General features: G+C 42.0%; 2 protein-coding genes, 1 non-coding gene and 1 pseudogene across 3 annotated transcripts; 3 read left to right on the forward strand and 1 right to left on the reverse strand.

Annotated features, from left to right (window-relative positions):
* Nucleotides 1-6: 6 nt before the first annotated feature.
* Nucleotides 7-2,909, forward strand: LOC134623253 (methylmalonate-semialdehyde/malonate-semialdehyde dehydrogenase [acylating], mitochondrial-like; the record flags this gene model as incomplete). Its single annotated transcript, XM_063468420.1, has 6 exons — nt 7-33; nt 752-941; nt 1,050-1,213; nt 1,814-1,993; nt 2,546-2,644; nt 2,782-2,909. Coding segments are annotated over 6 exons (765 nt in total), but the record flags the coding sequence as incomplete, so codon positions are not given.
* A 635-nt stretch (nt 2,910-3,544) lies between these two features.
* Nucleotides 3,545-12,519, forward strand: LOC134623254 (ectonucleoside triphosphate diphosphohydrolase 5-like; annotated as a pseudogene).
* On the reverse strand, nt 12,334-27,877 carry LOC134623251 (zinc finger protein 410-like). Its single transcript, XM_063468415.1, has 12 exons — nt 27,747-27,877; nt 27,370-27,456; nt 27,232-27,283; nt 26,971-27,103; nt 24,425-24,610; nt 20,897-21,118; nt 18,223-18,379; nt 17,133-17,314; nt 16,547-16,636; nt 16,271-16,390; nt 15,016-15,135; nt 12,334-13,474 (listed from the first exon to the last, which is right to left on the reverse strand). Exons 3-12 carry the CDS (start codon nt 27,262-27,264, stop codon nt 13,374-13,376), a joined length of 1,344 nt encoding a protein of 447 aa, XP_063324485.1. The 5' UTR covers nt 27,265-27,283; nt 27,370-27,456; nt 27,747-27,877; the 3' UTR covers nt 12,334-13,373.
* trnaf-aaa (transfer RNA phenylalanine (anticodon AAA)) lies at nt 25,882-25,963 on the forward strand. Its single transcript has one exon. It is a non-coding gene; the product is annotated as a tRNA-Phe (tRNA).
* Nucleotides 27,878-27,946: the final 69 nt, after the last annotated feature.

The raw sequence follows: 27,946 nt of genomic DNA on the forward strand, positions 1-27,946 counted from the left end.
TCAAAGAATGGCAAGAGAGTGCAGTCCAACATGGTATTCACAGACCGAATATGCTCTTCTTACACTGGCAGTGTTTAGATGGCACATGGTGACAGTAAATAATGGGGCAAGAATCAGCTGTCTCTCCAGTCAGGTCTTTGTTCTTGGTTGGAGTCCAACTCTTAATTGCTTTGGACAGCAGCTGGCAGCTGTAGTCCTTGTCCTGCTCTGAAGCTGGGTGACTTTGGTGTAACAAGATATAAACCAGCTTCTTGTGCTGGTTAGAGTGGGGCTTGAGCATGTAGAGCGACGCCTGTGAATCAAGTCCTTGACTGACACAACAGCAGCAAAATAAGAGCAAAAAGCGCACCTAATAGTAAGTCTGTTGTGCCATCTGGGAGGAAAAATTAACAATTATTTGCAAAAATAAAGAAATAGTCGGGTGGATTGCAGGTATGTTGGTCTTGAGCTGGGAAACATACCTGCCAGATCTCACCTATAGTAAGTCCGTGTCTGGGAAATCCTGATGGAACTTATTTTTATTTATTCATTTATTTTTTAGACTATTTTTAAAAATTGTTATTACTAATATGAATGAAAATGGGTAGTGGTCTATTTCCTGTTGCTGTTACCAAGACAGTGATTAAACCCTCTGCTGTCAGTCACTGGGATTTGTAGCATATGTGATTAGCGCTCTTATGTCTCTGTTTGATGTTCTGCACTCTGTTGGAGTGAAATCATACAGATTTTGTGTCCTACATATTGCATTTAGGGTGCCAAGAACCATGGTGTGGTGATGCCCGATGCCAACAAAGAGAACACCATCAACCAGCTAGTGGGTGCTGCTTTTGGAGCAGCTGGCCAGCGCTGCATGGCTCTCTCCACTGCTATTTTTGTTGGGGAGTCTCGTGAATGGCTCCCAGAGCTGGTGCGGCGCTCTAAATCGCTCCGCGTAAACTCAGGTAACTTGTTGTGTAACCGTATCACTATGAAAAATAAATAAATAAATAAATTACGTCAGTTGTCATGCTTACTGCCATTTTTCTTAAACGTCAAAATGTGTGCTTTAGGTGATCAGCCTGGGGCAGATGTGGGTCCCTTGATCACTCCAGAAGCCAAAGCCAGGGTAGAGTCTCTGATCCAGAGTGGGGTTGATGAAGGTGCCAAGCTGCTGCTGGACAAAGGATATGAAAATGGAAACTTTGTAGGACCTACCATCTTAGCTGGTGTTAAGGTGAGCTGAGAACTTTTCATTTGGGTCAGATGCTATTAAAGTAATGTTAAACTAAACTGTCTAGGCAAATTTCAAACTCTCTAGAATGTTTTAATGTAATAACTTTTTTTTGTTTTTGGTAGGTGCTGTAATTATCTGAGGCAAAAATAAATGATCGCTTCAATCAGTTCAGTGTCTTTGATTAGGGTTGTTGGAAATGAAACAAAATCAGTCCTCACCTACTTGAATGTGACCACAGATTTTGATTTTCCCCTCCTGCTGAGCACATCTTTAGAACAGACCTCAGTGAAAATTCAGATTTTGGCTTTAAAAGTAGATTTAAAAATGCTTTTATTCGTAAGCCTGAAAGTTTGAATCTTCAGCAAGCAGCCCTCTCAGCATGAGAGTACCCCCCCGACCCTTTCTGGTTTCTGGTTATAAGTGTTGAGTGTCACACATAGCTGACCTTAAAATAGAAAGTAGCTGTAAGTGCTGTGAAATGCATTTAAAGTAGTTTTTCACCTTTCTTCCCCGACACAAACCTACTCGTGCTTTGTCCTGTTAAGAATTCCTTTGTTGAGTTTGAAGTCCTGATCGTGATCCCTCTGCTGTTCTTTTCAGCCCAACATGAAATGTTACAAAGAAGAGATCTTTGGACCGGTCCTTGTTGTCCTGGAGGCCGACAGCCTGGACGAAGCCATTTCTTTAATCAACCGAAACCCTTACGGCAACGGCACGGCCATCTTTACCACCAATGGAGCCACAGCTCGCAAATACACACACGAGGTGGACGTTGGCCAGGTGGGAGACTTTAAAATATGAAGCTCTTTGTTTGCTGAAGATATAGTTTTCAAACAAGCGTGTAAACCGGCCACCTTTGTGGTATTTCAGGCCACGGTGAGTCACCTGTTTGAGCCTTGGATGAGTAAGTGGGTTTGCGTGGGAGGCGCTTTATTTCTGAAAAAGTAAAGCAGACATGTGAAGTGGGAATGTTTTTATTGGAGTGAATGTTGGTTTTACACTGCCAGCTGAAAATATGTCATATATTACCTGCCAATGCATTAAAACATGGACGAATCCCAAATGTGTGGATTAGTGCAGCAGGAGCCAATTTGTAGTTCATTTTTGGACTGGCTGATAATTGAATGCTTGTCCAGTGGTGCTGATAGGCTTCTTAAATGTATATTCACGGGTCTGTTTTTATTGAAACTGTATGTTGATCTTGGATTTTGAACACCAGGCCTCACTCCCTTTGTAAGCTGGCCAAATTAAACAAATTATGCTCCGATCCTTGTTGTATTTGTAGCCTGCAGTAGATTTGTGTCTTCATAATCCACACATGCATTTTTATAGATTGGTGTGAATGTGCCCATCCCCGTCCCGCTCCCCATGTTCTCCTTCACTGGCTCCAGAGGTTCATTCAGAGGAGATACCAACTTCTATGGCAAGCAGGTAAATAGCAGAAGTAGTTTATTATCCCCTCAGATCCATCGGCTGTTCCCTCCACTGAATATTGAATATTGCACAATGCAGACACTTTGTCATGTGGTAGATAATTCACTGAATTTCTGTTATCACTTTACCACTAGGGCATCCAATTCTACACTCAGATCAAGACTATTACATCGCAGTGGAAGGCTGAGGATGCCACTCTGACAAGCCCGGCTGTCACAATGCCAACCATGGGACGCTAAGCTAAACTGACAGTGCATCTAACCTCAGAGACTTCTTACATGCCTTAAGAAGCCCAACGAGGGATTGGAAGTGGTTACGATATCTTTTGATTGGTCAAATGTTCATACTGAGGATTATTACTTAGTGACTGTGCAGCAAAGAAACGAATGTCAGGATTTACAAAGTTAAAACAAATACCGGTCACAATTTACATTCTTTAGAAGTGAAGATAAAAAATTGGACTTAATCAGTGATGCTGTGAATCTGTACATTGGTTTATTGTGTATTTTTTTGAACCCATTTTTCTCCTCACTTCCTGTACAGAGCAGTGGGATCATGACTTCATAGTGGCTAGTCCTTTTTCATGATCCGTTGAGTGCCGTGAAAGCACCAAAGATCAGCGATTCTGACGCTGAGTAGTTACAGCAAATGTCTTCCACTGTTATCCCCTGTGTGTTTCATTAGCTTCATCGGTTCAAATATGTGAATAGGCAAAAGCCTACATGAGAACATGGTTCACAGACATTTTCCTCTACTTCAGTGAAACTGACATAATGGTTGCAGCACTTGCTTTTTTACATGATCAGTGTACCCTGCTGTATACTGTCCAATGTGGAGATTAGTGTGCGTGTCAAATTAAAGTTCACAGTTTTGTACTGTACTGTCATAGTATTGGTCATGGGTAAAATACATTTCATACCAAATATATTCTTTATTAACCATTACGATGGCATTTATAGTATGAAACTGTTAGTGCTGCCAGTTACAGTGTGGCTACTTGACTGTTTGAATAAAGCCACTATAACAGGACTCAGCTGTGGTGTGATTTCTGTTGAAATAATTCCGTTTTTGTTCATGTATTCATATAATGATAATAATAATAATAATAATAATGAGCTCCAAAGATGAAAAGCAGGTTGCAACTTTTGAACTTGCAGTCATTTTGCCACTCAAAGCGATCCTGTTGTGTTGACTCCCCTGTCAAAGGTTAGCATTAGAGAGGATGCTTCCACAAGCACAAAATTAAGCACTGGGCTTCCTCCCATTCACAGGACAGCGCAAAAAAGCTGTTTATTGTTCTTGACACCAGTGTGTTATGTGAGCTCAGCACGAGACCAAAAACACTGCCGCTGACGTCACTGGGAGTCAGCTGTGAGCGGCGTGCTGCTAGCCCGGACATCATGGTGAGCCTCTGTGGTGTTTTCGCGTTTAGTAAGGCACAATTACGGCTGCTGCTAATTCTCTGTGGTGTAATTAGCTGTCATGTGTGTTTTTAAAGAATTCCCTGTTCAAGTTTTAATATTTCTTTATGATTCCGCAGTGCCGTCTGCTTGACATTAGCTTGTTCTCAAACTTCACTCGCTAGCTTTCTGCAACATTTCAGTCATGCGAGTTATCCGATAGTTGGCGAAAACTAATGCTACCGGGATGTTAAATAAGAGTCAGCGCTGTTAACTTTCAGGCTAACTTCAGTTATCAAGTCGTACGCAGGGTAGTGTTAACAAGTAAGATAAGAAAACTGGAAAGTTGGGATAACGTTATCCGCACATGTTTCAAACGGAAGGCAGTAAATGTTAATGCAGACTATTCAAAACATTAGGCGGCTATCACACATGCACGTTATTACTTTTGTTTTGCTAGCTTAGTCAGCCTAATGGATACCCTTCCAAACTGAGCTTGATTTCTTGAAACACTGATGTGTGGTGTGTAGCAAGCCAGTAAATATTAATATGGACTATATACACTTACCGGCCACTTCCCTTTACTAGTACCAGATTGGACTCCCTTTTGTCTTTAGATCTGCCTTAATTCTTCATGGCGTGGATTCATCAAGGTGCTGGAAACATTCCTAATAGATGTTGGTCCATAATTGACATGACAGCATCCCAAAGTTGCGGTTCCTGTTCCACACACATCCTAAATGTGCTTTATTAAATTGAAGGTCTGGTGAGTGTGAAAGCCGTTTGAGTACAGGGAACTCGCTGTCCTGGCATGTTCAAGAAAACTAGATGAGTACACTGTGGTCACAAAGGATGGGTATGGTCAGTGACAATACTAAGGTAGGCTGTGGTGTTTAAATGATGCTGGGTTGGTGTAAAGGTGCCCAAAGTGTGGTAGGAAAACTTCCCCACAGCATTCTTTGATTGTTTCATGTCTGATTCTTGGTGAGCCTGTGTGAGATGTAGCCTCAGTTTTCCACTCTTGACTGACAGGAGTGGCATCTGGTGTGGTCTTCTCCTGCTGTTGCCCATCTGCTTGAAGGTTTGATGGGTCGTAACGAGTGGGCATTTGAGTTGACTGTTGCCTTCCTATCAGCTCCAAGCAGTTTGGCAATTCTCTGACATTTTTGTCCGGAGAACTGCCGTTCATTGGATATTTCCTCTTATTCGGATCATTCTCTGTAACTCTTAAAGATGATCATATGGGAAAATACCAGTAGATCAGCAGTTTCTGAAAGAGTAGACACCAACAACATATCTCTCTCTCTCTCTCTCTCTCTCTCTCTCTCTCTCTCTCTCTCTCTCTCTCTCTCTCTCTATCTATCTATCTATAGCATACAAATATGTGTGTGTGTGTGTGTGTGTGTATATATATATATATATATATATAATATATATATATATATATTATATATATATATATATATATATACACACACACACACATATTTGTATGCTCCTCTTACAATCTGAAATTGCATATAACATTCTACATGCTTGTCTTTCCTGTTTTATTTTTTATCACAATTTCAGGCCAACTTTAAAACAAAAAATGAGTTTTGGATTTATTTTTTAGCCTTTTATTCCCATTGAAGTGTAACATCAGAAACCAAGTTGTGATTGCAAATGATTACACCAAATTTGCAAGCACACTGGTTGTGATGTTTAATCTATGCAGATTGGTTCTGATTTTTTTTCCATGTTCAGAGCAGATATGAGACTACAAATAAAAATTACCTCACCCTGTCTTTTGAAAGACTCATAGACGAGCATTTCTTTTTACTGTGTTCATTTTGGTAACTTGCTCCAAATCATAGCACATGTACAATTCCTGAAAATTAAAAAGTGAAATGTGCATTTAGAAGAAGTAACATTTCTGATTTTAAATATCCCCGGTCTGTTAAATTTCTTTGCAATCAGTGCGACATTGTCTCAGCAGGGTTTCTTATAGGAGCACTTGACTTGAGTTTTTAAGGTTTCATAATTGTGCACTTCAGTAAAAAGATGTTGAGACTTGCTCCAGTTGCCAGACATGTATCGATTGAACATCAAGATCAAAGTCAACCAATTTGAGTTCAACAGGGTGAAATTTTTATGGTTTCTTAAATGTTCTGCTGGAGTTGACTAAGCAGGTAAGGAAGTGAGATATATTATCTCTGGGGTTGGTTTAAAAGTCTGACGGGGTGTGGTCAAACACAGTAGGTGTAAATCACTTAATTGCTTCCTACCACTCTGTAGCTTGTCACGCTGTAATTTAAACATCTCCCCGTACTAGCGGGAGCAGTTCTGGAGCACTTCAAACAATTTAAGCTCTGTTTGTTTTTCATCCTCCAGATGAAGATGAAGCCTGCCGTGCGCTTCTCCTCCTGGCCCTGCTCGCTGTCACAGGGCTGAGCCAAGCCCAACTCGGGAACTCTTTCCTGGATCTCTCCTGGATCCTTCCCAGTCTCAGTCGGCCGGCGAACCACAGCAGCATCTTCTACGCAGTGGATGTTTGATGCAGGGAGCACGGGGACACGCATTCATGTCTACACCTTCATCCAGAGCGACTCAGGTAATACAGGCCAGAGGTGTCTCTTTTAGCCTGTTCTCTTCCTTTATTTATTTATTTCCTTAGGTTAGCGGCTTATGTGCTTACTACAGAAAGAGTGGACATGTAATGAATGCAAGCTGCCTGCAGAATGCCTAGTATAAATATTCTAAGGGTTTTTTCTTCACAATGTAAAGAGTAGCGGGGAGACCTCTGGTGCTGTATTAAAAAAACTGAAGTGCTGTGCAGCTTAAGTAGCACGCTTCAGGTGAACTGAAGTGAATATCTATACTTGCGGTTCTTTTAAATCCATAAATGCTCACTTCAAGGTGTGTAGATAATTTCAGTAATAATCCTATTTGGTCAGATTTAAGTCAGTGTCTCATCTTAAACATGGCTATATGTACACTAAGCAGATTTTATACCTCCCAAAATTCATTTAAGAGGTCTATATGTGACGTGGGTGGCTCTTGTGTCTTTCAGAGCAGCTCCCTGTGTTGGACAATGAGATGTTTCATTCCATAAAGCCCGGCTTGTCGGCATATGCCGACGTCCCTGAAACGGTGAGTTGAGTGTTTCTCTAAACAGTTGCATTGAGTTGGAGGGAAAGGTCTGTGCACTCTACATTGCATTCAGACATTTCCCGCTGCCAGAAATGAAAGTAAGTGAGAAATGCAAAATGACAAACAAGTCAGGCCCAGCTGACATAACGCTAAATGTCATCTCAGCTCTCAGCAGTCACTCTGTGGTCAGTAGACTTTTCGGCTGCTCTGGCGGTGATTGTTGTTTCTGTTTAAAAGCTGGACAAACAGTGAGGATGCTGTTAAAGGTAGGCCAAGAGGACGGTGCCTCGTGTGGAGTGGAAGAGAACTCCTTTGGTCCTCAGAGCCACGGCTGGACTTCGGCTGCTGCCCGCACAGAAAAGCTCAGGCTCTTCTGGACCAGGTAAGAGTGCACTGTCTCGTACTGAGACGTGAGACCTTATTGAGAGGCTTGAGATGGCGATTACACAGTAACAAGCATTGTGTAGAGTGCAGTTCTTTATCATATGGGAGTTGTTTGGCGCTACAATGTCTTGACACCATCGTGAAAAAAAACAAACAAAAAACCCACAACCTATTATCCAACAAAGCAGCAGGGAGAAAAAGGAAAGTGCTGTGGCAGGTATTACAGAGACAGAGGGAAGTATTGTTATCAGAGAGCAGGAGATTAGTGTGGAAGGATCTTGTGGAGGGGATAAGATAGTAACGGATAGCCCTGGGGCACCTTGAATGATAAATGATACTTTATTAATCCCCCCAAGGGAATTAATTAATCCCTTCAAGCGGAGGGCACCTCTGGATGAGCTACCATTACAGTAGATAACATTAAGGCCATCTCACTGTTGCTTTCCTTCGCTCCTAGTTGCACTTAAATCTCCCTTTCTCTCGCCCGTCTCTCCCTCTTTTCCTCAGGTTCAACACGTGTTTGACGAATCTCCTTTTTTGGTGTCAGACGACGGCGTCAGCATAATGAACGGCAAAAAGGAAGTAACGTCTGCCCACCCTCTGCCCCGACAAGCAACACATCCGTCAGATATCACGGCAGCTGTTGTCCTCTCTGAGGTGTTTTGCAGGTGGCATCTGTGATCTATCTGCCTGCTTTTAGCGTGCTGTGCAGTTTCTGTAAAGAATCGTTGTTTACTGCAAGCATGAGCCTAAATTGCTGAAGATTACAGCAGTGTTTTGTGATGACACTTAAGGAAATGAAATGGCATATTACCACAAAGATGAGAGTCAGTAATTATGCGGTGCAAAAATACTATTGTCTGTTATGCCGTTGCGTAATTGATTAGTCAGCGTTTCAGCCTCGTTTATAGGACTACATGCCTTTTATATATGCAAAATTAGTTTCTTAAATGGTCTTTGTTTTCACCTGAAATGACAGGTTTCTGTTTTCTTGCTTATCTTTTGTGCTAATTTTGTAAATGTAGGACTCCTGGCTTGGATATCGCTGAACTTTCTAACAGGCAAGTACACTGCATTAAACAGTAAAATATTTGTACCTCTTCTTGTACTTATATCCAGGTTTAACTTTGTATCTAAAGGTGTCATCGCGTTATCACACCTCATGTTCACAAATAGAGGCTAAATATGTTCCGACTGTGAATTTCCTGCCTACAGGAGTGCTCTGATCTTTATCAGATAGGATCCAGCGATTTTATACTTTGCTTGTACATGTTTGCCAAATAGCCTTTTGAAGATAAACATCGCAGGTGTAACTGATTCGGTCCTTTGTGTTTGTGGTTGCTGGATTAAAGTGTGACTTTTTTTTTTAGGTCACCTGAAAGCGCAAAGCAAGAAGACAGTGGGAATATTGGATCTGGAGGAGGATCAACGCAAATCACTTTCCTGCCCAAACTGAGGGTCAGTTGTTTGAACACTTGAGAGAAATCTGTCTCATCTCTAACTTTTAGTGATAGTAACCCTCTGTGCTCTCTGTATTCCACTGTAGAAAACCACTGAAAGTGCTCCTGCTGCTGACTACACTGCTAAGTTTGATGTCTTGAACTCAACATTTGAATTGTACACTCATAGGTAACTGTTTCAGAAACGACTGTATGCTTCATAAGACATAATACAGTCCATTTTAATTCAGTGTGAATGAATAAGAAATTGCTTCTTGATTTCACATTCAAGATCATTTCCATATTTTCTTTTTTCACATTTAAAATTAGCCTCAAGTTCTGACACTGACTCTGTAACTTAACTCGGATCTGTGTTTAATTAGGAAAACGTCTAGTATCTGTTTAGTCATTAGGATGTGAATAACAGGCAAACGCCACTTGTTTGCCTTCTTTTGAGGATGACTTATTTGTTACATGCACAGTCTGTTTCTGCTTGGTTTTCCAAGTGTGTAACAATTCTTTAACTTCATGCAGCTATCTTGGAAATGGACTGATGGCGGCACGATTGGCCACACTGGGAGCTCTGGGTGCAGAAGGTACTGTGCTGTACATGAACTAAATGTGTTTCTTTGCCATTATTCATGTCAGTGTCATCATTGCACGTCACTGATGGATACTGAGAAGAAAGTGGGTCAGTTCAAATGGTTTCTTTTTTAAAATTTTCCAAATCTCGAGAAAGAAAAGTAAAGAAAGATATTTTTGTGAGATGTAGTTTTCTGTTATAAATGATTCTGGCCCTGAGATACCCTGAGATGAATCACTGAAGTGCTTCAGAGAAAATTGTGTTAGTGACTGTCTGAGGTTTTTTTTTTTTTTTTTTTTGAGTCATTCTCTGACCACGGTAACCTTGTGTGAAGCTGTTGAACCAGTCAGCAGTTTAAACAAGTGGTGTCTGCGCTGTCACAGGGTTGGAGTGGCAGGTTTTTAAAAGTTCCTGTCTGCCAAAGAAGTTCAGGGATGAATGGAGCTTTGGAGGTCTAACCTATCAAGTGAGCGGGGACCCAGATGGTATGATCCCATTTACTTATAACAAGCTATAAGGAGATGAAACCCAAAGCTAATGTTTGCAAGGAAGAACTTAAAAAATGTCCATTGATTTTTTTTCTTGCCTTTTGCAAAAGATCTTATCTGTTACCAGATGTTTACAGTCAGTTATGAGCAAAATACATGATACGAAATTTCAATATTAGCAGCAATATGAGCAAAAATATGAGGGCATACTTGGATTATTTGAGTGAACATAAGATGCTGACTTTATACTGCTGTCTCTGTTTTTCTTTCCCCTCCAGGTTACACAGGATACAAGCTTTGTTATCAGGAAGTACTTAAGGTGGTGAAGGGGATTATTCATCAGCCGTACGAGCTTGAAGACACCAATGTTTTTTATGCATTCTCCTATTACTTTGACAGAGCTGTGGATGCGGGCCTTATCGGTTAGTGAACACACACACACCCCCTTGTACACACCTTATATAATTATACAGACCCAGTAGGGTGTTATTACCCATTCCAGCACTAGACATAGGCAGGGAAATGTGAGTCACTTGCACCTGTCTCAGGGGATTTGATGAGCTATAGGTGTGTAGGTATTAAAGAAATTGCTATTCTCTGCCAGTCCAAGCTGAAAGGCCACAAGCTCTATTACTAGTATTATGGAAATGTACATGTAGACCTGCTCTTGTAATGAATGGTGTAGCATTTTTAAATGTGAGTAAGATGACCTCAGTCACCTCCGTTGCAGATGAGGTCCACGGAGGGATGCTGGAGGTCAGAGACTTCAAGAAGAGAGCCAAAGAGGGTGAGATGGGCGAAGGAATGCATCATTACTATGACAGATCTGCAGCTCCCTGTACTTGAGACACAGTGTGCATCTCAATGGAGCTCATTTCTATCTGAAATCTTGCCCTCATCCTCAGCAGAATACAGATGACTGATTATTCCTAACACCTAACAGCCCTTATTTATCCTTTTCTCTGCTTAGTGTGCAATAAGATGACCAAGTACCCTCCCATCCACCCTTTCCTGTGTATGGACATGACTTACATCACTTGTCTACTGAAGGATGGGTTTGGCTTTAAAGAGAACACAGTTTTGCAGGTGAGGCAGCATTGTGTAATAAAATTAACAGGGTTCTGGCCTTGGTTATAAGGATGCAAACAAAGCAGTAGACCCAACGCAACAATTTTTCACAAGGCTGCACGGCTTTATGAATTCAGCTATTTATGTTTCGAGCTGTTTAGTTCAAACTTGCAGATGAATCATAAGATGGAAACCTATCAAAAGACACAAGCAATGTTTCAAATAAAAAGGTTTAAAATAGCTCCTTACACTTCATAGCATTTTCACAGGCCTTCTTTAAAGAGGCCCTGACACATTAGTCAAAGAAGAGGTGGTAATATCTCATCCTACCTTTTTATGTTTGAAAATTCACTATGTACACTGAAAACAGCAGATAAATGTGCGACCAGAAATTGCAGGGTGAGTTGCATTTCAGGAACCCTCCCCAGGGATGGGGAACCTTCGGAGGGACTCGGTGCAATGAAACTATCAGAAAATGTTATTTTCTGATAGTTTCATGGCACTTACATTCTAAAGCATATATTAACACCCAACACCTCCACACAGCCATGCAGGAAGAATCAAGCACAGCCAGATTTAGTGCAGATATAAGAAACACTGGTGGCAGCCAGTGGTACCCGTCAGCAGATTGATGACAATATTCAATCAGCCTTTTTCGGCTGAGAGGTAAAAACTCCAGGCTTAATCTTGTTTGGGGCACAAGCTATAGGCCAGACCTTTTCGAGAAAACTACTGGGTCCAGAAATGGCATCAAAAATGCTGGGGCTGCTGTAAGAAACTGACCAATGAGATTCTGTCTGCCTTGATCATTTTCTAATTTACCCAACTTTCGCTATATAATGCTATCAGATGTAAAACACCAAAAGAAAAGTCTCTCTGCACTAGAATTGCATCAGTGGAAATGAGATAAAAGACCTTCAGCTCTGACACACAGAGGAAGCCAGTGTAACCTGCAGGTTGTAAAAACAGTGGTTGCTTTTATATCTGTCAGCGGGATAACCTTCCCAGTCTCTGAGGGCCTTCAGACTGCAGAGGAAACACAAGCAACCGATGATTTGAAGGGATCTGTGGACTCCTTGGAAAAATTTTTTTTAAAAAGTTGGGAGTACTTTGAGTAGAAACTTGTCTGTAGAGCAGAGTGTCAATTCTCTTTTAATAAAACAAAGGAAAAGAGGCACTTTTACACAAAAAACTCCATTACCTTTTTTATTTCAGTAAATACAAAAATCCTTTGAGTGATTTGGTGGTTTTTTTTTTTTCCATCCTTAGCTAACCAAGAAAGTGAATAACGTGGAGGCTAGCTGGGCACTGGGTGCTACATTGGATCACTTCCACTACCTGAAGATTCACTGAGAAGTGAGGAGCGTACACTGACAACGAGAAGCTGATTTTAGGTGGCGCTCACTAACCACACTCAAGTAATGTGCACTACCTTATCTAAGAGCAGCAGACAGCTGGTGTTGGTTTTATAAGGGCAGAACTAACCTCATGAGTAATTCTTAATTTCTTTTAAAAAGCAATTATTCTCAAGTGTTAATATATTGAGCTATATATGAGCAATGCATTGCCCTACTCGGAGAACAAGTGAAGCACAAGAGGCTGAATGAAACATTTTACCAATAACACACTCTGTTAATGCACCTCTGGGGATTAGTGGATATAGAATTTATTCGAGATAGATGTTTTCTATTTTACTAAGGCTGATAAACAGAGTGGCCTGGCTTGTTAAGTCATGTAATACCAGCATTTACATGCAGCATTTGATTAACTGTGCTTGAGTGGTTTTTAATGTCAAGTGTTTCGTTATTAGTCAAAAGAATAATGGCTATAATGGGTGTCTGGTACATTTAAATTGAACTTATCAGCCGTTGAGGTTTTGGGGTACTTATTTTTCATTAACAACCATCACTCCATTTCAGACTTGTGTTTACAATGATGAAGCACATAAGCATTCCTGGTCATTATAGTTTCATAAACTAGCAAAACCCGTCTCAGTATTTCTTTGGGAGTCTTTGTTCTCAAAAACACGAGGAAAAAAAATGTTTGTACAAACTTTGCCATTTCACGCTTGTTAAAATAAAATCATCACTGGTTGCTAATTACAAATATCTACAAGGGTCTACAGGTCTGAAAGTCATCTTTATACAGATACGTGTCTATATGTAGTCCACTGTGGCAGTCAGCCCAGTGCTGCTGCAACACGCAGTGTGTGATGTTTGTTGTGATGGTGGACTACAGCAGAGCAACTACATCTTCTCCATATGCATGGCCCTCCGTTGTCATGGTCACCAGTTCATGCGGTTGAGAGAGAACTACCACAGAGTCTGCAGAGCCTACACAAACACAAAGGGAAGTTCAAAGAGGGGAAGATGTTATTCAGCCTGTATGTATTTAAAATAACATGAAGGTGCAGACATTGTAAAATCAAACCAAGCACTTTCAGCCTTTGTGCTGATGAAGCCATTCTGGAATTTCTGCAGTCGGGACATAGTTGTATGCAGCTGGGATGTTTCCAGGCTTCCCAGTCACACGTCTGAACTACATCACCTGGCTCTTCAGTGTTCAAATAATTTTAATTTTATTTATATCGCACCTAATCACAACAACAGTCACCTCAAGGCACTTTATATAGTAAGATAAAGATCCTTCAGTAATAGAAAACCCCCAAAATCAGACAGCACTTATCGACAGTGAGAATGAAAAACTCCCTTTTAACAGTAAAAAAAACCCTCAAGTAGAACCAGATGCAGGGAGGGGGGGTCATCTGTTGTGACTGGCTGGGGATCAGGGGAGGGAGACCGGACAAACAAAGAGATCCAGAGATGAATAAGAACTAATGATTAAATGCAGGATGTGTATAAACAGAGTGAAAAAATGTTAGTGAAAATGAAACACTCAGTGCATTATGGGAAGCCCCCAGGAGCCTCGACCTATTGCAAAGTAACTAAGGGAGGATTCAGGATCACCCGATCCAGACGTAACTATAAGGTTGTTCAAAAATAGTGTTAAGTCTGATTTTTAAAGCAGAGAGAGTGTCTGTCTCATAAATTCAAGCTCTTATTTTTTGGATAAACAGTTGAAAGCTGTGGTCGGCACTGGCTTTGGTCATTGTTTATGTGAAGTATGTCACAAACACGGTTCCGTAACCATTTACACAGGCACTTGAATCGCAGTCAGAGTTATCGCGTTCAGATGATTGTCTGAAAGCTTACCCTCTGACCTTGATCTGAGGTCAAGGTCATTAACCTTCAAACTTGTCCAAGATTTGTAGTAGATGCACCTATGGTATGAATTTCAAAATCCCATGTCGTCTTGAGTAATCGTGTCCACACCGCCCACCTGTGCTGCGGGGTGATGACAATACCGCATCAGCATTTTGTGGCTGATTGGTTTAAAAAAAAAAAAAAAACCCTGAGAGGTGGGCGACCACTCAAAACAAAACTAATATGCAAGCAGCGGTGCTACACTAGTGAATTTATTATTACCAGCATGAGTTTATCCATGCTATTTACAAATTTGTTTTTAATGTTATTTACTTAACAGGTACAATGCAAAGAGTGCCAGCTGAACTGCTGGAAACAGCCTAAATGTGAGATTTCAGAGACACGACAACTCGAGCAAACACAAGGCTGCACAGCCTGAGTGTAACCGCTGTTATCAAAAGACTCATTCCCTGAAAAACACTTAATGGGACATTAGTGACACCACAAGTTGACTCAGCATCCCTGACATTAACAGAACATTATGAGCTTCACCAAATGAGAGTTTACTGCAGGGCTACAGCATTGTCAGATGTGTTAGGTGTTTGTTTTTTTTAAATCCACTCTTTATGAACTGCTTTTTTTTTTCCTGTCATACTTGTTCAAACGCCTACCTGGTGATCTCAGCATGGCGTGGTGAAGATTCATGGGTTCCACAGTTGTTGTCATGGTGACCATATTGTCTCCATTCTCACCGTCTGCCTCCAGCAGGCTGCTTTGTGTCAGAGCCTCTCCTGTCAGTTGCACACAGACATCAAACTTTTTGTTTTTCCCAAACCTCAACACAAGAGAGAGCAAATTTAGAGTAATCTGTCATCTTTATAGAAACCAGGACTCAACCTGCAGCCTCAGTGTGAGCACCACAGGCCAGTGCTGGTTAGAAAATGACGCTCTGAAGTTAAAAAAATAATTGATAAAAAACTTGAAATCTAGATTTCTAGAATGCGTTCTGTATAAATGTTGATTTTTCTTTGCTTATTCTAGTTATTCACACTCAATTGAATAATTAATCCAGTACCTCTTGTCATGTATAAATAACAGAAACTACCAGGCTGTTGTGCAACTGCATCTTCCTTTGCACTGCTTTTACAAAAGACTGGCCTCTTTGGGGAGGCTGACCCGAATAAATCTGCTGTTTATAATTAGAGCTTTGGCAGCGTTTCCTCTGCGGTGATTCAGCTGCTGTGCTTCCCTGCTGCTACAGAGATGTGACAAGGAGGCAAATGTGCTGTCTGCTGTCATTGTTTCATGCTAAAAATGAATTTAAGCTTATTTTGTTCAATTGTTCCAGATGCTGGAATGTGAAAAGCTCAGTGAACGATCCTTTTAATCTGAAAGGCACTGAAAATGATACTGAGAATAGAGACAGGAGTGACTCTGTGTAAATTTGCCTCAGCTGTATTGGAAGGTTAACCTTATATATTCACTCAATTATCTCAGCAATTTATAAGGTGAATGCATTTCAATAAAGCAAGATGATGTTATTTTAACTTGGTGATTAAAGACTTCTTAGAGGATCTGACCCCATCACAAAAAGCCCAACAGGCTTCGTTTTTTTCCCCCTGCAGCAGCGTTTTGCTGTCTCTGCTTTTTCTTTTTTGAAGCTATGTGCATTCTAAAACAATTCAGTTACTGGGCCTGAAGAATAAAAATGTGAATGATACATTTTTAAGTGCTAGAAGTCATTAACAATTCAAGAAATGTTCCTAAATGTAAATTAAAGCAACACCATCTCTATGCAGACTTTAAAATGTATGGGCAGCTTGAAGCTACATAATCCAAGGATTAGCATATCCACCCACCACACTGGGTGGGTGTTTGTGTGTGCGTGTGTGTGTGAGTGAGTAAGACAGACAAAGGGAGAAAGACCTGTTTCTCTGCTTTCACTACTGAGTCCCTCCTCTCCATGTCTCTTCCTCATGTGGACGTTTCTGCTGCCCGACTGAGAAAAAGTCTTCCCACAGATCCCACACACATGAGGCTTCTCACCTGGGAAGTACGCACACAGACACCAAGCAAAACTTTATTCTTCTTCTGAACTGCTGCAGGACGCCGTATACAAGGCGCACTACTTTACACTTTATCTGTAGCGCACTAATTACAAAGGAGCGCACTGCTGCGCAGCTGTGAACTTGTCCCACTCACCAGAATGCACGAGCATGTGTTTTCGTAGACTGGAATACTCTGCAAAGGATCGCCCACAGCCATCTGCTTCACACAGAAAAGGCTTCTCTCCTGAAAGCAGCCACCCACCACAAATATACATATTGTTTACCTCCGCATTACAAAGCCCCAATTAAACTCTTATTTTTGCAGAAAGTATCAGATGCGAATGCGTTCAAAGGGATGCGTTGAATGGCCCCGACGCACTGGAAATTACAATAAACTGCAGCTTTGTTGTTGTCGTTTCTGAAAGCCGCGATGACCAAAATAACCCAGATAAGTCAGCTACAGCTCAATCTTCCAGATATACAGGTGGAAACTAAGCACAGGTCACTTAACTGACTGTGGAGCACGCCATCAGAAACCTTAATGCCACCCTAAATAAAATATGACAGAGTAGTGTTACTGATTGCAGCAGTGAAATGGAGGCGCCAGTGCTGCTGACTCTTCAAACCTCCAGCATCGACTCTGCCAAGGAAGCATTAAATGAGCAGAGTCGAATGGCCTTAGTTATTGCTTCCAGGACATTTGGGCTTTTAAATGCAGGGGTCTGTCCTGCTTTCCCCACCTGTGTGTGTGCGTCTGTGGTTCTTCAAGTTTCCAGCAGTGGTGAACCTCTTGCCACAGTTCGTCTCCTTGCAAATGAAGGGCTTCTCGCCGTTGTGAGTCCTCATGTGAACCTGCAGCCTCTGCAGCACGTAGAAACTCTTCCCGCAGCCTTCTGCGCCGCACCTGAACATCCGGTCATTCCTGCGAGCCGAGATAAGAAGACAAACAAACCTCGACGTCTCTCGTGCACATGCTTCGTTGGTTAAAGCCCGCCACAAGGTCAGACGGGGTAGCCTCAAACAGATCTGCTACGCTGGTGTTAACAGAGCTCCTGCCATACAGCTGGAGAAACTCCTGTTGCACAGCAGTGCTTTCTGCTCCCTGCACAGTCTCTCTGCCTCCCCAACAAATAAAGCAGGAACCTTTTCCTGAGCTGCCATTACTCCTTTCATTGTGGCTGTAAAACACCTGTGCAGTTTAAAGCCAACACCTCCAGCTTACATTTTACAACTGCTGAACAAACCTAGTGCCTTTTGTACTTGAAAAACATCACACAGAATAGCTTGAAGATCGAGCTCACCCTGCCCTTGAGGGTACTTCAGGAGGGCAGAACGTGTCTGGAGAGCAGCCTGTTACACATCTTACACCAAATCTTATACTAGAACCCGAAGATTAAAGTTGCAGGAACCAAAGACATTCAGGAGGACTTGATTGCTCACCATTACAACTTAAAAATGACAATAATTTCTGGCATTACATAGCTCAACAAATAACCAAGATACACACAAATTTGTTCTTTTCTGTGCTTTTGTTGCATATTGGGCTCTAGCTTACTTTGTGGTGTCTACATTAGCTGCTTGAATCTTTTTGTCTGACTTGTATCTACACTTTACAGATATTACAGGCATGTAATTTTCTATTAACACATTTCACAGTTGGTGCATGCGTTCCTGTGTGTAATGAAATGTGTACATCAACAACCCTGTATTATTTTCTAATTTGAAAAATGCGTCCACATTATCAGAATTTGCACACTTGCAACATCCCCTATGCTTGAACCACTGCTGGATAAGGCACAATCCCCCCGTGCTGTCTGTGCGATGTGTTACCTGTGTGTTTTGAGGTGATATTTGAAATGAGCGGGCCAGGTGAACGTCTTGCAGCAGCCCTCAAACGAGCAGCGCATCTGCTTGGAGAGGGGGCGGCTCGTTCTGGCAGAAAGGTCTCGTTTGTCCCCATCTGCTATCAGACTGTGTGTGTGGTCACCTAGGCAACCGGAAGAGAAAAGTGAGCGAGGTGATGCAGTAAACAATCCAGTAGCGAGAGTGTCCCCGGCCTCTGGAGCATACCTGTATAAAAGCTAATCACTGGTTACTGACTGAGACTTGCAACCAAAACAAAACTCAGAGATGAATGAAATCAGTCCCATTTAACCCGACCACACTCCACGCTTTTATCTGCTACAGTTTAGTTTGAGCTGATGTCTGCTGTAAAGCACCTGTAACTGATATCCTGCTGCTGAAAGAAACTAATCTAATCTGATGGAAGTTAGATTTAGATGCAGTAGGTTCAGAGCCCCTGTGCTGCCTTCCTGCATCACAAACCTCCACTACACTCAGTGATTTTGCCCTTCTCCCCTCCCAAGTGAGTACTGTGGATCAAACTACTCCCATATGTCTGATAAACCCCCTGCTTGACTTTGACTTCTGCCCAGGAGACAGCTGGAGAAACTCCTGTTGCTATCAGCCTCAAAGATCCGAGGACATGCGCTAGCCAGCTGTCCCTGATCCTGAGTCACATTTACAGCCAGAATCTGAAGCAGAAGAAACCAGTGTTGTGCAACACGCTGCCTGCTTCCTGTACTGATCAATTAGCAGCTTAAAGACCCTGGCATTAGGTGATGAAGGTGCCAAAGCAATTAATCTTGCTGAGGATCTGTCAATCCAAAGAAGGGGAGGGTGGCCTTGAAGGGCTTGTTTCACACGGCGGAATTACTAGCAGCTCTCGCTGCTCTTGATCTTGATACAAATACAACAAAGTCAAAGATAACTGTGCTGAGAAATGTCAGCTGTATTAAAAGAGTGTATCTGAACCTAAACTGGACTATGTGAAAACCTGTAAGTAAAGAAGAAGGCACAGAGTAACATAACCACTTTTAAGAGACAAAGTGCAGATTTTAAGACACTTGACAGCTTTTCCATTTTACCTGAAAATCTATTTTCAACACAAAAAACACAGCACAAACAATAATGCCTTCTAGTTATCACTTGATTTGTTTGTGCACATCATCACAAACATGTAAAATAAATCCCGGTCAGGTCAGGATGGGAGGAAACAAACCCGGGGCTGGGCAGAGATATGAAGTAAACTTCTTACACTCCCATATCACTTTTCAACATGGACCTCCAGCTGCAATTCGACTCAGAAGTGGGGGGTTCAAAGATCAGAGATGTAGCTAGGAGTCATAGAGCCTTAAATGTCATGGGTAAATGCTTTATCTAACAGGCAACCTGTGGAGGCAACTTAAAATGGTTTGCGATGTAGTCCTGACTCCTGGTGCGGGTCAGCAGCACTGTGGAGCGTCTGTTTCAGATCAGAGCAGAGGCTTTACAGTAAGATAAGATAAACGTGTGGACAGACGCCGCTAAATAAACAACAGGTCGAGACGCAATGCGGGTGAGGACGGTAAACAAGTCGACGATCAAAGCAGTTTGAGCTTGCGAGACCCGGACGAGCGTTTAATAACCATTTAGAGATTTTCTAAGTGTAGCGTCGGCATTACTTTCAAACAGATGGTAGAAAGTTGAAAAGAAGATGGGAAACATGAGGCTACAGCCAGCAGCTGTTGTCACACTGGATTCTGTGACCGCTGAGACTCAAAGGCCACCACAGCCTTTTTTTATGACAGCTTAACGAATGCTGTATTGAAAAGGAGTTGATGAATATACAGTAACAGGTTTTGGTTAACGTCTATTAAACAGTTTCCTGGCTATAACCGCACTTGCTGGCAGATTTACACTTTGGTTTCTGAACCAGGTTCAACAAATAAGATATAATCTGTGAAGCATCGAGCCTCTGTCCCTCCCACTTCTTCTCTTTGTGCACATCTAAGTGGCTCCTGTTCTTCGCTTATATTTACTGTGCAGACATGAGTGATATCGATTTACTTATATAACTCTTGGCAATAAAGCAAACACAATATTTCAGAACCATCAGCTATTTTTATTTTCTGCAATATAACATCTTCCTAATGGCTTGATCGCATGTGTGTCCCCAGGCCTGACCTCCTGCCACCCCACATTTTTACTAAATGTACATTAAATCATCAGCGACATAACATAACCACAGGAGCTGGATACTGATCACTGCTTCATTATATTGTGACATTTACAGCTCTACTAAATATCCGCCGTCGCACTTGTACATCAGTCAAAGACAAAGCTACAAATTCCTTTTGATTGGGAGACTCGAGAGGAGAATTTTGGGACCCAGTTTTAGTCAGAGCTGATTACACCACGTTTTCATCTCTTCACTGACCTCATTTCTCTTCTGTCTTTGATGCCTGCTACCAAAATATACGCCGCTTCCTCTACACAGCCGTTACTTCTTGGTTTTCCCCCCCAGTTTTATTCTCAAACTTGATATTAAATCCCAGTTAGCTGCCTACAGAGCACACAGCAGTAGCAGCGCTCACATCCAATGAGTGTTGTTTTAATATTGTTTCAACAAGGGCATATTTGAAATAACTTTAAGGTGTAAAAGATCCCTGGAAGAATTCTTTACCGTTCGTGACACTTGCAGCTCTGGCGTCCTGGCTGGCCTTGGCATCCTTCGCTAGCTGAGCCCGTGTGGCGGCGATCAAGCTGTCATGTGCCAGCTCTTGTACCCGCAGATACCAGGGAGCGCTGCCATCTATTCCGTAGTCCCCCGATGGGACCCCCTCATCTTCATCATCCCCGGCGCCATCTGCAGCGAAGATCAGGGACTCTGAGGAGGCTGTAATGCCTGACAGGGGGGGAAAAAAAGAAAAAGGGCAGGATGAGAGTAACCGAAATAGAAGACAGCTGCAGTATATCTCTGAGGCGCTCTAGGTCACTTCTATTTATTTATTATTGTTCTTCCAATGCTGCTCGGCAACTTTTAATGTTGCCGTTTTATTCTAAGCAAGCGAGAGGAAGTTTTCAACAGACACCCAAATAGAAATATAAGAAAACATGACAATCCTTTCTTCAGGGACTGAGTACATGTAATAAACAAGTAATTCTGTCCAGTGAAAAGTCTCTCCATCACGTCTCACTGAATCACAGACAGAACACAGCGCGCTGCACAAAAGGTGTATGTGAGGAGACCAAAATTAATTTTTTGACTCTCCTGCCAAGGCCTGATGAACCAAGAGAATGTGCCTGCCAAGGCTCATTTCTTCAAGCCAAAATATTTTTTCTTTTTTGAATGAAAATGTGTCACCCCATTTCTTTTTGGCGCTGTGTGTGGAATTGGAAGACAGAAAATGCAGACACAAGACGGGATTTAGACTTTTTATATGAAACTTTGCTTGTCAATTAACAGTAATATCACTTTTATTATATAGAATGCAAATGTTAGAAGATATACACTGATTGGACACTTTATTAGGTACACCTTGTTGGACCCACTTTTTGATTCAGATCTTCTTCATGGCACAGATTCATTAAAGAGTTGGAAACTTTCCTCAGAGATTTTGGTCCCTATTGACATGTCAGCATCACACAGCTTCTGCAGATTACAAATCTCCTGTTCTGCTGGTTTGAGAGATGGTGACTGTGGAGGTCATTCGAGTACAATGAACTCATCGTCAGGTTCAAGAAAGCTGTTTGAGATGATCTGAGCTTTGTGACACGGTGCATTATCCTCCTGGAATCAGATGATGGCTACACTGTGGTCATAAAGGGATGGACATGATTAGCAACAATACTCAGGCGGGCTGTGGAGCTTAAATGATGCTTAAATGGTACTAAGGGGCTAAAAGTGCGCCAAGAAAATATCCTCCACTCCATTACACCAGCACTACTAGCCTGAACCACTGTTACAAGGCAGGATGGACTCATGCTTTCATGTCATTTTCTCCAAATTCTCACCCTACCATTTGAATGTCGCTGCAGAAATCAAGATTCATATGACCAAGCAACACTTTTCTAATCTTCTATTGTCCAATTTTGGTGAGGCTGCGTGAACTGCAAACTTGTTTTCCTGTTCTTAGCTGACAAGCGTGATACCTAGTGCGGTCTTCTGCTGCTGTAGCCCATCTGATTCAAGGTTCAACAGGTTTTGCTTTCAGAGATGCTCTTCTGCTCTTGGCTGCAACGAGTGGTTATTTAAGCTATTGATACCTTCCCATCTGCTTGAAGCAGTCTGGACATTCTTCTCTGACCTTTGACATCAACAAGGCATTTTCACCCAGAGAATTCCTGCTTGCTGGATATTTTCAGACCATTCTCTATAGAGATCGAAAATGTTACGTCAAAACCGCAAAGGATTGTAGGTACGAGTGGCAAGCGGTACTAGCGCACGCAGGCTTTCACAAGAAAACAGTCACACAGCGATAAAAAGAAACACAAAGAATGGCAAGAAGCTGTTGTATTATTAACTCCGGTCGCATGACAGCCACGTGAAGCCGACGGGTAAAGAGATCGTTTTTTTATCGGATTCCGTCGTGGAAGAAAAATTGTTCAAGCCGTGTTTCCGAAGTAAGAAAGAGCCGACGGATGGCCTGGATTGCAGCCATTCGAAGACCAAATATAACGTCCCAGCACACTCCAGCTCACATGTTAGTCTGCTCCAAGCATTTCCACAAAGGTAAGTCTTTTGTTGTAGTTATTACGTAATTTATCATAACATAATTGTTGATGTAGGTTTCAAATAAGTCTTATATTGATTTGAATTTAATTCGTTGTGCTATGCTGCTTTGTTCACTGTGGCTTTGCGGGCTAATGTTTGTTGTATTTTGTAGGAAAACCAGCCTACAAAATGCTGGAATGCGATCCAGACTGGGCACCCTCTATCAACCTGGGTCATACCGAGTTTAAAGCTGCTACCACAGCGAGATTTGATCCGTTAAGAGAGAGAGAGCGATATCAAAACAGCCACGAAAAGTCACGCATATATGTGCCCAAGTGTTGTATTGAAGGAATCAAGTGATGAATAACTGTTTTCCAGTATGTTGTTTTGAAATGTTTTTTTTTTTGCATTGTTGATTTGTTTTTCACCGAAGCAGCTAATGCATAATGGAATACAATTTTGCCTCTTTCTCGTAAGATTCTATAATAGAATGAAACAATAATGCCAGTTATAAAAATAAAGACAATAAATTGAATGAATTACGAAACACTTATTTTGTATCTATTGGATCTGAAAATGTTGTGAAACGACAAATAGATTGCGTTGGCCTGTAGAGGAGATAAAGAAAAGAAAATTAACAACAGTAATCACGGAAGTAAACTGGACCTGGGCTTGTTGCAGGGATCTGAAGTTACTAAACATTTTGTGAGTGTATGCACTCACACTTAGGACCATATAATAATAAATATGTGCGTGATGAAAGTTGGGCAGCACGCTAACGTCTTTAGTCCACTCTGTATGCTCGTATGGGTCTAACCGTTTCACTCCTTTGATTTTTTCCTTGTGCTTTTTTTTTGCCTTTTCGTCAACTCTGTCTTTGTACGGACCCGCCGTGTTCTCGTTTTGTACATAACTGTTTTTGGGGCAAATAAGTATGGATTAATGCAGAATTAATGGTTACCGGTGCTGGAAAAGCTAGCGCTTGATGCAGTGTTTTGATTTTGCTGCCACTCGTACCTACAATGCAACGCGCGAAAGTCACGTGGTCTGTCGATCTCAATAAACACTAGAGAAGGTTTTGTGGGAAAAATCCCAGCAAATCAGCAGGTTCTGAAATACTGAGATCAGCCTGGCTGGCACTAACAACCATGCCACATTCAAAGTCGCTTATCCTTTCTTCTCCATTCTGTTCCTGTGTTTGAACACCAGCAGGTCGTCTTGATCATGTCCACATGCCCAAATGCACTGAGGTACTGCCATGTGATTGGATGATTAAATATTTGTGTTAACAAGCAGTAGAACAGGTGTTCCTAACAAAGTGGCCAGTGAGTGTAGAACCAAAGGATTAACGTTACTTTGCTGTCCTGCAGAGGAAGGAATCGTGAGTCACAAAAATAAATTCAAGCATTTGAACTAAAGAACATGGATGCCAAGTGTGGCAAAAACGTAATTCAGACTTTGGCAGAGACAAACGACGTCCCTTTAATGTTCGTTTACCTTTTGCAAGGTTCAGCAGGACATAGGAAGTGTTGTCTGACTGCTGTAAGTCATGGAGGATGGGCGGGGGGCTTGGTGAGGCCCGTGGGTGAGAGTGCGTCTGGACTACTAATGAGCTTTGCTCTGACACGCCTCCAAACTCTGTCAGGGAGGGGGAACTCTCAGGCTCGTGGCTTAGGCCTCCATCTGGGGGAGGAAATCAGTTATTGTGTCAAATTGAAAACACATTTACTGTAAAGTAATATCATACAGTAAATAATCAGTGAGCTGTTTACGCAGATATGACAAGTGCACTGTACTGATTTAATAGCACGAATATAAACTAGCAGACATGAACATACTATAAACAAGGCACATCTCAAATACTGATTTAAAATAACTAAATGTATTCAGTGTGTGTATGAGACTTCAAGAAGGCACAAAATAGAACTTGATAAGCAACACTGAATGCAAATATAGCCTTCATTTACAATCAGTGCTGTCTGCTCTTTTAGATCTGCCCCTCTTATTCAAAGTAGATTAATAAAAAATAAAAATAAATCGTAGACACATTGTGTCACAAAGAATATCTGTCCTTCCAAACTGAAGTATCTCTAGCAAGCGCTTTTCTTTCTTTTCTTAGAGATGATTTACCGTCTTTTTCAACAGCCGTGGAAGGCTTTCCAGGTTTCAAATATAGACGGTTAAATGCACCAGTGCAAATCTGAAGGAATAGAGATATTATGAAAACAATCAGAATGCTGTGAAGAACTGTTCCTATTGCCAAGGGTCTTCTAAATGCTTATTTTCATGTGACAAAAATTAAATTAGCAACAAATTTCATGTTTTCTCACAAACTAGTGCATTTGAATTTAACAATGTGGCACACGTATTTATGTGACTATTCCACACACAAAGCCCGGCTGTAGCTAGTGCCGCTCATATACACTCGTATATGATTCAGTAAGTGCTCAGCGCCGCAACCATCACTCACTACAGACAATTACACCTACATTTTCTTTCTAAATGACACAGACGGGAAATGGCAGAGATTGTTGGTTAGGTATCTTTTGTCTTCTATTCTTCTTCATCATCATCATCTTCTATTAAAGAACAAGAATCTATGATTAAAGCTGTGACCGGTGTATCAGTTTAACAGAAATTGTGCAGGTACATGTATCAATGTTGGTGTGAATATACACTGCTAAAAAAATATAAAATAAAAACAAAAGAACACTTGGAAAACACATCAGTGGAGGGAAAAAAAAGTGCTGGATATCTATACTGGTGTTGACTGGGTAATGTGTTTCGGAACGAAAAGGATGCCGCATCGTTTGATGGAAATGAAAATTATAAACCTACACAGGGCTGAATTCAAAGACATCCTGAAAATCAAACTGAAATAAAGATGCAGCACGCTATTTCATTTTGAAAAATCCCACTACAGCAACTCAAACGGTAGTTTGTATGGCCATGTGCTTGTTGTGGCCGAGCGGTCAAGGTGATGGACTAAAAATCCATTGGGATCTCCCCGCACAGGTTCGAATCCTGTCGACAATGGTCAGCTATTTTTTTAGGGCAGGGATAGCTCAGTAGGTAGCAGGGTCACCCCATGATCGGAAGGTCGGGAATTCGAATCCACTGAACAGCTACCCTGAGGTACCCCTGAACAAGGTACCGTCCCTATACACTGCTTCCCGGGCGCCTGATCAGTGGCTCACCACTGCTTCACTGAGTGAATGGGTTAAATGCAGAGAGAGTAATTTCCCCACAGGGATCAATAAAGTATACATTATTATTATTATTATGTGCTTGTATGTATGCCTGACAACGTTGGGGTATGCTCCCAACGAGATGACAGGATGTGTCTTGGGGGAGACCTCCTCCCAGTTTATGACCAGGGCATCACTGAGCTTTAAGACAGTCTGAGGTGAAACCAGAGGTATTTTATTGGATTTTGGTCCAGCAAGTGTGGGGGCCAGTTAAAGGAATGAGACTGCCTGCATACCTTCACCACATAAGGCCAGGCATTGTTGTGCACCAGGAGGATCCCAGGACCCAGTGCACCAGCATAGGTTCTGACAATCCAATGATTTCATCCCAATACCTAATGGTAGTCAGGGTGTCATTGGCTAAGCTCTAGATGTCTGTGTGTCCTTCCAGAGACATGCTAATGATATATAAATGGTGCCAGGCAGTGAGCACAGGGCCTACTAGAGCACATCAGGCCCTCAGGCCACCCTCATGAAGTCTGTTTCTGATTGTTTGGTCAGAAACATTCACACCAGTGGCCTGCTGGAGGTCAATTTGTAGCTCTGGCAGTATCCATCCTGTTCCTTCCACAAAGGAGCAGATACCAATCCTGCTGATGGGTTAGGGACCTTCTACGCCTGTCCAGCTTTCCTAGAGTAAATGCCTGTCTCCATAACAAGGTAGGGCTCTGGTAGTAATATTACTATACAATGAAAAAACCCAAAAACGATTGGCTGTAGTAATGAAAGATGTGGCACGAATATCACTACTCTGCCCAATAGTGGACAGGACAACAGAAGTGAGCATGTGCTCACCTGTGAGCTCCAGCGGGGTGCACAGGGAGCTCTCAGCAGGGGCCAGCAGAGGCAGGCAGCAGTGTTTGGACTCCGAGTCCTCCAGACCCTGCACCAATGGGATGGACGCGTTCTGCACAAACTGCACCAGCAGCTGAGTGACGGGAAGGAGAAGAGGCACAGCATGAAAATTTTTTTTTTTTTTACCTCGTGTGTTATTTAACAGATCCCTGCACCACAAAGTGGTCTCCCTTTGTGGGGCGAAAATGATGGAAAGCTTACCTCTGGTTTGGAGTCAAGCTCATCAGAAAGCATGGGTCACCCTGTGTGGAACCTGCAGGGCGAAATCGCAACACTGAGCTATTAAACGAAAATACTCGTCAGTATAAGTGGCTCGAGCACAATGACAACAACACACACCTCTAATGTGACCTGGTGAACGGCAGAATCTGTCAGTCATAAGCTCGGGCTGCAGGTCATCTTCCAGTCAAAGCCATGGTACGAGCTCTGCGGTCAACAACAAGATAAAGCTGTCAGGTAAACCTCCGGAGGTTTTTGGTAAACACAAAGAGCCACTGTATGCTCGGCAACTGCAGCTAAGTGTAGCCAAACCTCAATAAAAATCCATCTAAACTGTTCTGGATAAAAACAGGCATATGGCACACTGCCTGTTTACCTAGCTAGCACAGCTAGCACCTAGCCACCGGAGCTAGTTTCCCAAATGATGGATCCCCGCTGACGACACACTAGACAGCTATACAATTCCGTTAATTCTCCAGTAATATTAAACAGTTTACCTTGCAATAGATGTGTATGCAGGACACAGCGTAAGAGTAACTTAAATGTATATTTATCTCCAAAGAGCAGGTTTGGTCTACGGAGGCTCAGATACAACAATTTTAAGACACTTCCGCGTTTTCAGTAAGAACGATTCTGTGTCATCGACGCCATCTAGCGGTAGAGATGTGTAATTGACTAAAAACTGACCACTCAGTTC

This window comes from Pelmatolapia mariae, unplaced genomic scaffold (assembly GCF_036321145.2).
Source record: "Pelmatolapia mariae isolate MD_Pm_ZW unplaced genomic scaffold, Pm_UMD_F_2 NODE_ptg000495l+_length_37523_cov_1, whole genome shotgun sequence".
Lineage (NCBI taxonomy): Eukaryota > Metazoa > Chordata > Actinopteri > Cichliformes > Cichlidae > Pelmatolapia > Pelmatolapia mariae.

Bases quoted from the DNA above. Each gene is read 5' to 3' on its own strand.
- LOC134623251 (XM_063468415.1), bottom strand. From the start codon at position 27,264: ATGCTTTCTGATGAGCTTGACTCCAAACCAGAG. The intron at 17,315-18,222 runs GTAACACATCGC...CTCGGCTCGCAG, and splicing joins TATCACCTCAAAACACACAG to GAATGACCGGATGTTCAGGT. The intron at 13,475-15,015 runs GTAGGCGTTTGA...GTGTTTGTGTAG, and splicing joins CGCCATGCTGAGATCACCAG to GCTCTGCAGACTCTGTGGTA.